This window comes from Saccopteryx leptura, chromosome 2 (genome assembly GCF_036850995.1).
Source record: "Saccopteryx leptura isolate mSacLep1 chromosome 2, mSacLep1_pri_phased_curated, whole genome shotgun sequence".
NCBI classification, from domain to species: Eukaryota; Metazoa; Chordata; class Mammalia; order Chiroptera; family Emballonuridae; genus Saccopteryx; species Saccopteryx leptura.
This window is the reverse complement of record NC_089504.1, coordinates 185,773,149-185,784,026: the sequence shown is the minus strand read 5'-3', so window position 1 is coordinate 185,784,026 and position 10,878 is coordinate 185,773,149. Positions and strand designations below refer to the sequence as shown.

At 46.4% G+C, this 10,878-nt stretch overlaps 1 protein-coding gene across 3 annotated transcripts in view; it reads left to right on the top strand.

The window, feature by feature from the left end:
* The first annotated feature begins 2,188 nt into the window (after positions 1 to 2,188).
* Positions 2,189 to 10,878, top strand: part of PAN2 (poly(A) specific ribonuclease subunit PAN2) — a 31,349-nt gene continuing 22,659 nt past the window's right edge. For 2 of the 3 annotated variants that reach the window (XM_066369776.1, XM_066369775.1), the window contains exons 1-6: positions 2,189 to 2,331; positions 2,939 to 3,324; positions 6,253 to 6,422; positions 6,541 to 6,661; positions 6,830 to 6,907; positions 9,940 to 10,207. In XM_066369776.1, coding sequence (XP_066225873.1) covers positions 3,043 to 3,324; positions 6,253 to 6,422; positions 6,541 to 6,661; positions 6,830 to 6,907; positions 9,940 to 10,207 — 919 coding nt within the window. In that variant the 5' untranslated portion in view covers positions 2,189 to 2,331; positions 2,939 to 3,042. Of the gene's footprint in view, positions 2,332 to 2,938; positions 3,325 to 6,252; positions 6,423 to 6,540; positions 6,662 to 6,829; positions 6,908 to 9,939; positions 10,208 to 10,878 lie in introns of those variants that run through there. The other variant, XM_066369777.1, reaches the window with a different exon arrangement.

Below are 10,878 nucleotides of genomic sequence, written 5' to 3'. Positions count from 1 at the left end.
TGTAATTCTCATGGATCTGTGAACAACTTTCTCAATTTGAGACCTCAATATGAAAATTTCTCAAAGTGTAGGAATTATCTGTCTTTCAGCATCCATCTTTTTGTAAAATCTGGAGATTTTTTTTATTTAATTTCACTGATTTGAGAGAGAGAGTGTGGGGGGAAGACATCGATTTGTCATTCTACTTATTTATGTATTCATTGGTTAATTCTTGTATGTATCCTGACTGGAGTTCCAACCCACAATCTTGGTGTAGTTGGATAATGCTCTAACTAACTGGGCTACTGGGCCAGGTCTCTTTTTGTGGGATTTTAAATCCAGGGACCTGTGAAGGCAAATTATCTTAAGAGACCCTCTGAGTTAAGGTATTTTTCTCTTGGTTTATGACCTCTGAGTCAAGGAGTATGCTGAGTCCTGGAAGTCTTAATTCTGGGGTCCTTTTATAAAGGTCTATCTATGTTCCAGTCTATTGAGGGAGAGAGATATTTTAAAACTATTCTTGCCTGACCAGGCGGTTGTGCAGTGGGTAAAGTGTCCACCTGGGACTCTGAGGACCCAGGTTGGAAACCCCAAGGCTTGAACACAGGCTTTCCAGCTTGAGTACCAGGTTGCTGCCTTGAGCATGGGATCATCAATATGACTGCATGGTCACTGGCTTGATCCCAAAGGTCATTGGCTTCAGTCTAAGGTCTCTGGCTTGAGCAAGGGGTCACTAGCTTGACTGTAGCCCCCCAGTCAAGGCACATACAAGAAGTAAACAATGAACTACTAAAGTGCAAGTGCAGCAGCTATGAGTTGATGCATCTCATCTCTCTGCCTTCCCGTCTTTATCTATCTCTGGCTAAAACTAAGTAAATAAAAGTATATATTTTTTTCTTTTTTAGTTGGATGGGGGTAAAGGTGAGAAGCATCAACTTGTAGTTGTGGCACTTCAGTTACTGTTCATTATTTCTTATATGTGCCTTGATGGGGTGGGGGTGGGGCTTCAGCAGAGCCAGTGACCCCTTGCTCAAGCAAGAGACCGTGGGATCCTGTGGATGATCCCTCACCCGAGCCGGCGACCCCGTGATCCCGCGCTCAAGCCAGTGACCTTGGGGTTTCAAACCTGGGATCGCAGTGTCCCATGTTGTCATACCAAAACTGTATTCTCTGTGAGGAATTCCTTCCACCAAAGAGGCCCTCTATGTGGCCTTTAAACGGAGTTCAAGTGCTTTGGAGATATCTCACAACCTGGATCCATTCCAAGGTAGTAAAAGCTCAGAGTTAGGCTCCCCAAATACCTCAGAAGAACAGTTGGTGCTAAATCCTTAAGAGTTTTGGGAACGCAAATGTCTCACTTTGCCATGGTCATGCCCCCGCTGAGGGATAGTGTCCAGCTTCAAGAGCTAGGGGAATTTGATAGCAGAGGGGTCCTGTTCCCTGGGAATATTACCAGGGTCTCTGGGTTGGTTAGTCCCAGATGGGAGTTTCAGATGGATGCCTTAAGAATCTCGGAAGATGTAGCTACTTGTGCCGTGTTAGGAGCCTGCCCCCCCCCCCTTCATATCTGGAAATGCCAGCGAGGTGATGGCAGGGGGTGGGGGGGTGGCAACAGGGTCAAAGGTGGCGGGGTAGCTCACAAGAGCACTGCGAAAGAGGGAGTGGGCGCGACAGTGGTGAAAATGACCAGCCGGCTTGACCTGTGGTGACGCAGTGGATAAAGCATCGACCTGGAACGCTGAGGTCTTGGTTTGAAACCCCAGGCTTGCCTGGTCAAGAAACATATGGGAGTTGATGCTTCCTGCTCCTCCCCTCTTCTCTCTCTCTCTCCCTCCTCTCTAAAATTAATAAAGAAATAAAAAATTTTTTAAAAAAGAAAATGCCCAGCAGATTCCCAGTCTTTTGCCTTGGGTGTCAATGATTATATATAGTTTAAGTTTAAAGGGGCATAAAAAGCTCTGTTTCCGAATTTATGTTCTCTAATTTTGTTCAAAGACAGCTTAAAAGACAAGGGTTTTTTTGTTTTAACATTAAATAGGGCCAGTACCTAACTACATTTGTCCCCGTCGGCATGCCGTAACCCTTGTTTCTGCCCAGCCCTGTGTCACCCGCCTTCTCGCGGAATCGTCTGAACCTGGCTGCTTCTGATTGGCTTAGGCGAGCCCTAAACCCTTTCTGATTGGAAGCTGTGACTGGGAGCCGGCTTCTTTTCCGTCGTAGGTTCTCGGTTGAGCCTTAGGCGCGGGGGAGAATTGGGGAAACTGGAATTTCCCACGGAAGTGACGGCCCTTGTTCTACCCCTACTCGTTTTAATTCCACGCGCTCCAAAATATCCGCCATGGAGAAATCTTGGTAATGGCCCTATCCCCTTAAGCATCCTAGGAACACATCTGACCCCTGCCCTAAACCCTCCCTTTCCCGCCGCCGGGGGAGAATTCTGGGTAGTTGATTTCTTTGGTTCCCCCAGGGAATTCTGGGTAACTAGCCATTTCTCCTACGGCCCCCGCCCCAACTGTGGGTACCTGATCATTCCTATTTTCTCCTAGAGAATCCTGGGTAACATTACAGAGGATTCTGGGAAACTTTATTGTGTTTTCATCCCCCAACCCTCCACCGCCAGCCCTAATTCTGGGGAACTATCTTAGCCCCCTGCCTAATTCCTACTCCTGCAGTTGCTGCCCCTTTCGCTTTCCTGGTGTGAACCAGGAAAGTGGGCAAGCTTGAAGTAAAAAGAAAGTCAACGATTAGATTAGATTAGATAGTGGGGGCGGGGGGGTGAATACAGAGGGCCTAGAGAAGAGGAAGGGAAGATACTTCTCCCACCTTTGTCCTACTGCCCATCCCCTTTCCAGCTTCATTCCCTGCCTGCCTCATCTTTCTCCTCTCTAGATAATATGTAACACACTCAATACAAGTACCTGGGCCTACCCCTGATTTAGCTACCTCTTTCCCTTTACAGGCCAGGATGCCCACTGGTGCTATCCTGTTATATGTTTGGGTCAGGCATCTAAAAGGGCCGTGGCAAGGTAGGGTGTGACACGGGTCTGATCTGCTGCAATCATCATGAACTTCGAGAGTCTGGACCCTGGACTGGCAGAGTATGCCCCAGCCATGCATTCTGCCCTGGACCCTGTCCTGGATGCCCATCTGAACCCAAGTCTGCTACAGAATGTGGAGCTGGACCCGGAGGGAGTGGCCTTGGAGGCGCTTCCTGTCCAGGAGTCAGTGCACATAATGGAAGGTGTCTACTCTGAATTGCACAGTGTGGTAGCTGAAGTGGGTGTGCCTGTCTCCATCTCCCACTTTGACTTGCACGAGGAGATGCTGTGGGTGGGAAGCCACGGGGTAAGAACTGTACCCCTTTGTAAGAACTGAAAGGAGATGTTTGATATGTTTTATCTGGTTTTTAGCTGCTTTGCAGGGAGTCAGAATCAAAGTGATGAGTTAGCTGGGTCTATAAGACAAGCCAGAGAAAGGGAGTGGAGGAAGAGGGAGACATGGGATCCAGGAATGAGTTATATAGGTGTTCTTTTTCCAAAGGCATCTCACTTCTCCCACAATTTACTTATCCCATACTTTTATTAATCTTGATGACTGTTAATCTGTAGCCATCCAAATCCAATCTCTAACGCCCCTCATCTTTTACATTTTTATTATGTAGAATAGTTAACGCATGTTTCTATATATATCTGACATGGAATTATTCTTCTCTGGCTGATTTTAATCTCTCTGAGAGCAGTTATAAATGTGATTTTAAAAAAATTGTGTATCCATACTGCCGGTATGCTAGGGAGCCCTAATATTTTGGAAGAAATTACATGCTAGGCTTGGTTTACTAATTTACCTTCAATGGGGTATGAATTGTTTTTCCATTAGAAAGAATGAAATTATTTTTGGTAATACATGCATTTCTGTGGGCAGTATTTACTGCTATGCTAGGTCCAGGGAATTAAGCTGAATAAAACATAATCATTGCCTTCAAGGAGTTTTCAGGACACTGAGGAAAAAAGAGATATATAATTCATGGTACTTTAGAAGATACTTAACTGCTTGACTTAATAATTATGAATTTAGGTTATAAACTACTAAATGCCAGTGTGAAAATTTGTACTTGGTGCTGATCAGCATAGAGGAGAGTCAGAAGACTGCCAAAAGAAAGTGACACCTGAACTGAGTTCTGAGAGATGAGCAGAAGTCGGGTGAAGAAGAGGAAAATGCTGCCTTGGGAAAAGCAATAGGATAAACAAAGATTCCCAATATATCACATGGCATAGTGATTGCGGAATACAGGAAATACGAACAATTAAGATTTACTGGACTGAAAGCTGAAGCTGAAGAGTTAGACATTTCTTCATTCAACCAGTGCTTTTTGAGTACCTACTAGATGCCAGACCTTGTTCTGGAGTCTAGGTTTGGAATAAGCATTTTAAAAGGCAGCAAAAATTATAGTATATCAGGTGTTGTTTAATATCCTTAAGGGAAATGCAGTGTAGTGTTGTTAATGTACTGAAGGGTGGGAAGTGTTGCTGTTTTAGATAGTTGGTCAGGGAAGGTCTTTCTGATAAAAGCACATTTGAGTAGAGACCTGGGTGCAGGCCAGGGTGTCTATTTTAAGCTATTTAGAAGGGAAGGAGGGAGCCATGCAAATATTGAGGAGAGACATTCTAGAAAAACCCATATGCTATCTTAAAGGAGCTTGAACTTGATCCCTCAGGCCACCAAAGATTTTTATCCAGAATGACAAGTTCTGGTTTGCTACCTAGGTGGATTATTGAGGTAGCAGTATAGAGTTTGACTTAAGGGGGACGAGATAGGACCATCTGAGATCAGTCTGCAGGCTGTCATAGTAGTATACAAAACAAAAACAAAAAACAATGCCATAGTAGTATACAAAACAAAAACAAAAAACAATACTCAATGCCTGAGCATCACCCACTGGTGGGCATGCCGGGTGGATCCTGGTCGGGCACATGCGGGAGTCGTTCTGACTGCCTCCCCATTTCCAACTTCAGAAAAAATAAAAATACCACAGTTTTTACACCGGTCGCATAATTTTATTTTGTGCATTTATCCGTCCCACCCTAAAGGCCGGTCCGTGAAAATATTTTCTGACATTAAACCGGTCCATGGCCCAAAAGGGGACCACTGCCATAGAGAATACAATTGAGAAGAATTGAAATGGGGTAAAAGTGGTGAATTTATTTTAGGCTGTAATGAGTTTGAGGTTCTCATGGAATTTCTAAGGAGAGATGTTTAGTAGGTGTTTGGATGTATGTCTGAAGCTTGAAACAGTGGTCTGAGCTAAGGAAGGAAATTAGGATTCATCAGCTAAAAAATGGATAGTTGAAACCTTGAGGTGAATAAGATTACCTAGGAAGACAAGTAGAGTAAGAAGATAGTGGGTTGGGAATAGCCATATTTCAAGAGTGGTCAGAGGGGAGCACATGAAGAGAAGGGCATGAGCTAAGACGCAGGAGAGAAGCCAGGAGCAAATGACATAAGAGGCAAGGGTGGAATGAGTTTCATATTCTCTCTTTTCCAGCCTGTGACCCACAGTATACATTTCCCTTATGGCTGGTAGTGATTAAGATTTGACTGGAACATAATCCCAGCCTGACCAGGCAGTGGCACAGTGGATAGAGCATTGGATTGAGACCCAGATTCGAAACCCCAAGGTTGCCAGCTTGAGTGTGGGCTCACCAGCTTGAGCCCAGGGTCGCTGGCTTGAGCATGAGATCATAGATGTGACCCCATGATCGCTGGCTTGAGCCCAAGGTTGCTGGCTTGAGCAAGGGGTCTCGCTCTGCAGTAGCCCCCATCAAGGCACATATGAGAAAGCAATCAAAGAACAACTAAGATACCGCAATGAAGAATTGATGCTTCTCATCTCTTTCCCTTCCTGTCTGTCTGTCCCTCTCTGTGTCTCTGTAAAAAGAAAGAACCCCAGGTGGCATGTGGAAGATCACACTCATTCCTGACCTTCTGACTGCTGTTTTAACCAACTTAGCCATTACCTATTCAGCAGGGTCATTGTGAGGATAAAATGAGGTAGAGTTAACAAAAGTTCTTTGTAAGCATTAAACAAACATAAGGTGGTGTTTTCAGATTGTTTATCACAAAGATTGGTGCCTAGCCTTATGCCTTAGTCGCTGCTAGCCAGAAAGGCCAGGAAGCAAGAGGGGAAACAAGCTGAGCAATATCTCATTCCTGAATTATATCTGGGATGGCCCTGCTCCTCCACTCAGGGTGTCTCATTTTTTTGTTCTCTAATAGGGTCATGCCACTTCATTTTTCGGCCCAACCTTGGAGCGCTACTCATCCTTTCAGGTCAATGGCAGTGATGACATTCGGCAGATCCAGAGCCTGGAGAATGGTATCCTTTTTCTCACCAAGAACAACCTCAAGTATATGGCCCGTGGGGGCCTCATTATATTTGATTACTTGTAAGTGGCTTCTCAGCTCTGGACTGGGAAAGAGGAGAGGGTCCTTCCCAGAGGGAGAAGGCTAAAGGATTGGAAGCTTTTAAGACCCTGACCCCTTAACCTTTCGTCTTTCCCACAGGCTGGATGAGAGTGAGGATATGCACAGTCTCCTGCTGACTGATAGTAGCCTGTTACTTGTTGGTGGGCTGCAGAATCACATATTGGAGATTGACCTTAACACTGTCCAGGAGACTCAGAAGGTATAAGCCTGGGGAAGGAATGACCCAAGCAGGGTCTGAGGTTATTGTGGCAGTGGCGGTGGATAATACATAGTCTGGGAACATGCCTAAGATATGTGTGTGATCTTTCTGTTCCTTTTGTTTGTGAGAAGAATCATTCTAACTGGTTGTTTCTCCTTCCTTCCTCAGTATGCAGTTGAGACACCTGGAGTCACCATCATGAGACAGACAAACCGCTTCTTCTTTTGTGGCCACACATCTGGCAAGGTGGCCAAGTTCCATTTTCCCTCTCACCATTGGGCCCAGCTTCGCCAGATAGGTGACTGGGCTCAGCCTTTCCTTCGATGCTGTGCCTATAGTTGGAGGGAAGGGAGGAGTGAATTGAGTTCCTATCCAGCCATGTTATTCTATGAGATTAATTTTTCAGCCTGATGTTTTCTGTTGTAGCGAGGTACCTTGGGGCAAAAGGGTAAAGGAGTTCTCTTTGGAGGTGCCTTCTAGCTCTTGGCTTTTCTTTAATTTTTTTTTTTTTTTTAATTTATTCATTTTAGAGAGGAGAGGGAGAGACAGAGAGAGAGAAGGGGGGAGGAGCAGGAAGCATCAACTCCCATATGTGCCTTGACCAGGCAAGCCCAGGGTTTCGAACCGGCAACCTCAGCATTTCCAGGTCGACGCTTTATCCACTGCGCCACCACAGGTCAGGCCAGCTCTTGGCTTTTCTTTTTGCCTTTTCTGTTGCTTTAATTACCCGTATCTAGAGACTTAGTTATTTTTTTATTTTAAGATTTTATGCCTGACAAGTGGTGGCACAGTGGATAGAGCATCAGACTGGGACGCGGAGGACCCAGGTTTGAAACCCTGAGGTCCCCAGCTTGAGTGTGGGCTCATCCGGCTTGAGCACGGGCTCACCAGCTTGAGCATGGGGTCTCACTGGCTTGAGCGTGGGATAATAGAGATAACCCCACAGTTGCTGGCTTGAACCCAAAGATCGCTGGCTTGAAGCCCAAGGTCGCTGGCTTGAACAGGGCATCAACGCTCTCTGCTGTAGCCCCACAGTCAAGGCGCATATGGGAAAGCAATCAATGAACAACTAAGGAGCTGCAACAAAGAATTGATGCTTCTCATCTCTCTCCCTTCCTGTCTGTCTGTCCCTATCTGTCCCTCTCTCTGACTCTCTGTCTTTGTAAAAAAAAAAAAAAATTTATTAGCCCTGGCCAGTTGGCTCCATGGTAGAGCTTTGGCCTGGTGTGTGGAACTCCCGGGTTCAATTCCCTGTCAGGGCACACAGGAGAAGCGACTCTCTGTTTATCCACTTCTCTCCTTTCTCCTTCTCTCTCTCACTCTCACTCTCACTCTCTCTCTCTCTTCCGCTCCTGCAGCCAGGGCTCGAATGGTTCAAGCAAAGTTGGCCCCATGCACTAAGGATGGCTCCATGGCCTTGCCTCAGGCACTAAAATAGCTCAGTTGTTGAGCAACGCATCGGCCCCAGATGAGCAGAGCATTGCCAGGCTGGGAGCTTGCCGGATGGATACTGGTCCCAGTGCATGTGGGAATCTATCTCTCTGCTTCCCCACCTCTCAATAAAAAAAATATATAAGGCCCTGGCTGGTCGGCCTGGTATGCAGGAGTCCTAGGTTCGATTCGCGGCCAGGGCACACAGGTGAAGCGCCCATCTGCTTCTCCACCCCTCCCCCTCTCCTTCCTCTCAGTCTCTTCCCCTCCCACAGCCAAGGCTCCATGGGAGCAAAGTTGGCCCGGGCGCTGAGGATGGCTCTATGGCCTCTGCCTCAGGCGCTAGAATGGCTCTGGATGCAACAGAGCAACGCCCCGGATGGGCAGAGCATCACCCCCTGGTGGGCATGCCAGGTGGATCCCGGTCGGGCGCATGCGGGAGTCTGTCTGACTGTTTCCAACTTCAGGAAAAAAAAAAAAAAAAAATATATATATATATATATATATATATATATATATATATTTTTTTTTTTTTTTTTTTTTTTTTTTTAGAGAGGGGTGGGGGTGGAGCAAGAAGCAACTTGTTGCTTCAAGTATGTGCCTTGACCAGGCAAGCCCAGGTTTTGTTTGTTTGTTTTTTATAATTATTTTATTTTATTTTATTATTTTACAGAGACAGAGAGAGAGTCAGAGTGAGGAATAGACAGGGACAGACAGACAGGAAAGGAGAAATGGGAAGCATCAATCATTAGTTTTTTGTTGTGCATTGCGACATCTTAGTTGTTCATTGATTGCTTCCTCATATGTGCCTTGACCATGGGCCTTCAGCAGACCAAGAAACCCCTTGCTTAATCAGAGATCTTGGGTTCAAGCTGGTGAGCTTTTTTTTGCTCAAACCAGATGAGCCCGCGCTCAAGCTGGTGACCTCGGGGTCTCGAACCTGGGTCCTCAGCATCCCAGTCCAATGCTCTATCCACTGCGCCACCACCTGATCAGAAGCCCGGGTTTTGAACTGGCAACCTCAGTGTTCCAGGTCAACGCTCTTATCTACTGTGCCACCACAAGTCAGCCTTTTTTTTTTTTAATTTAGTGAGAGGATGGGAGGCCCCAACTGGGATTCCCCCTACAAGCCCTTTAGGGAGTGATGCTCTGCCCTTCTGGGGCCATTGCTTCGTTGCTCCAACCAAGCTTTTCCTAGCACCTGAGGTGGAGGCCAGGGGGCCAACTCCCTGCAATCGAGCCATGGCTGCAGGAGAGGTAGAGAGAGAGAGAAAGAGAGAGAAGCAAGAGGGGGTGGGGTGGAGAAGCAGATGGGCACTTCTGTGTGCCCTGATCAGGAATCGATCCTGGGACATTCACATGCTGGGCTGATACTCTACCGCTGAGCTAACCGGCCAGGGTTTGTTTATTTAATTGAGTTTAGGGGATAGATAGAGAAAAACATCAATTTGTTTTTCCACTTATTTATGTATTCATTGGTTATTTAAAAAATTCTTTTTATTTAGAGAGAGAGAAACATCAATTTGCCTTCCTGCTTATTTATGCATTCACTGGTTGATTCTTGTAGGTGCCCTCACTGGGGAATCTCACCCGCAACCTTGGTGTATCAGGGGGACGCTCTAACTAACTGAGCTACTTGGATAGGGCTCATTGGTTGATTCTTGTATGTGCTCTGACCAGAGAGATTGAACTTACAGCCTGGTATATCAGGACGATGCTCTAACCAACTGAGCTACTTGACCAGGGCAAGCCTTAGTTCTTTTTGTTGTGGCCTCACAAGGTGAGGAGGTGGAAATTACTCTTCCTGATAACAACTTTGGCAGATAACCAAATTATCTCTTCTTCAGATTTCTCTGCGAGATCTTCGTACTTTTAAGGTGGAGCATGAATTCGATGCTTTCTCGGGGAGTCTGTCAGATTTTGACGTGCATGGCAACCTGTTGGCCACTTGTGGCTTCTCCAGCCGCCTCACCGGTCTCGCCTGTGACCGTTTCCTCAAGGTGTATGATCTCCGCATGATGCGTGCCATCACACCACTTCAAGTACACGTGGACCCTGCCTTCTTGCGCTTCATCCCTACGTACACTTCTCGTCTTGCTATCATCTCCCAGTCGGGTATGCAGGGCACATAAGGTGGTGTAAGAGAGCTTGATGAGCAAAGGGGAACTAGGCACCCAAGGAAGTGTACTCCCAGGAGCCTCTTTGTTGGGGAAAAAAATGGTGATCTTTCAGTGGAGTCTCTCAGTTCTCAGGTTTGGTAAAAGATTAAAGCTTTTGTTGTCTCCCTGGATATGAAGAACACAGAAAAAGATAAAAGGTGCTGCAGGCAAAACAACTTTAAAACTGCTCTTTGCTGTGTAGCAAACATCCCTGTGGTTTATGGGAAGACATCAGACAGTATTCTTTCTAGCTCTACGCATAGATTTCTTTTTTTATTTTAAGTGAAAAGAAGGGATACAAAAAAGACAGATTCCCCCATGCACTTGACTGGAGTCCACCTGGCAAGCCCCTAGGGGGTGATGATATTTCTATATGGGGCCGTTGCTGGGCAGCTGAGCTATTTTTAATGCCTGAGACCAGAGGCTCCATGAAGCCAGCACCTGGGCCAACTCAAACCAGTTGAGCCATGGCTGTGGGAGGGGAAGAGAAAGAGCAGGGGAGGGGGAGGGGTGGAGAAGCAGATGGTCGCTTCTCCTGTGTGCCCTGGGATTCGAACTCAGGACATCCACATGCCAGGCCGACACTCTACCACTAAGCAAACTGGCCAGGGCCAAGAGGCCTATCTT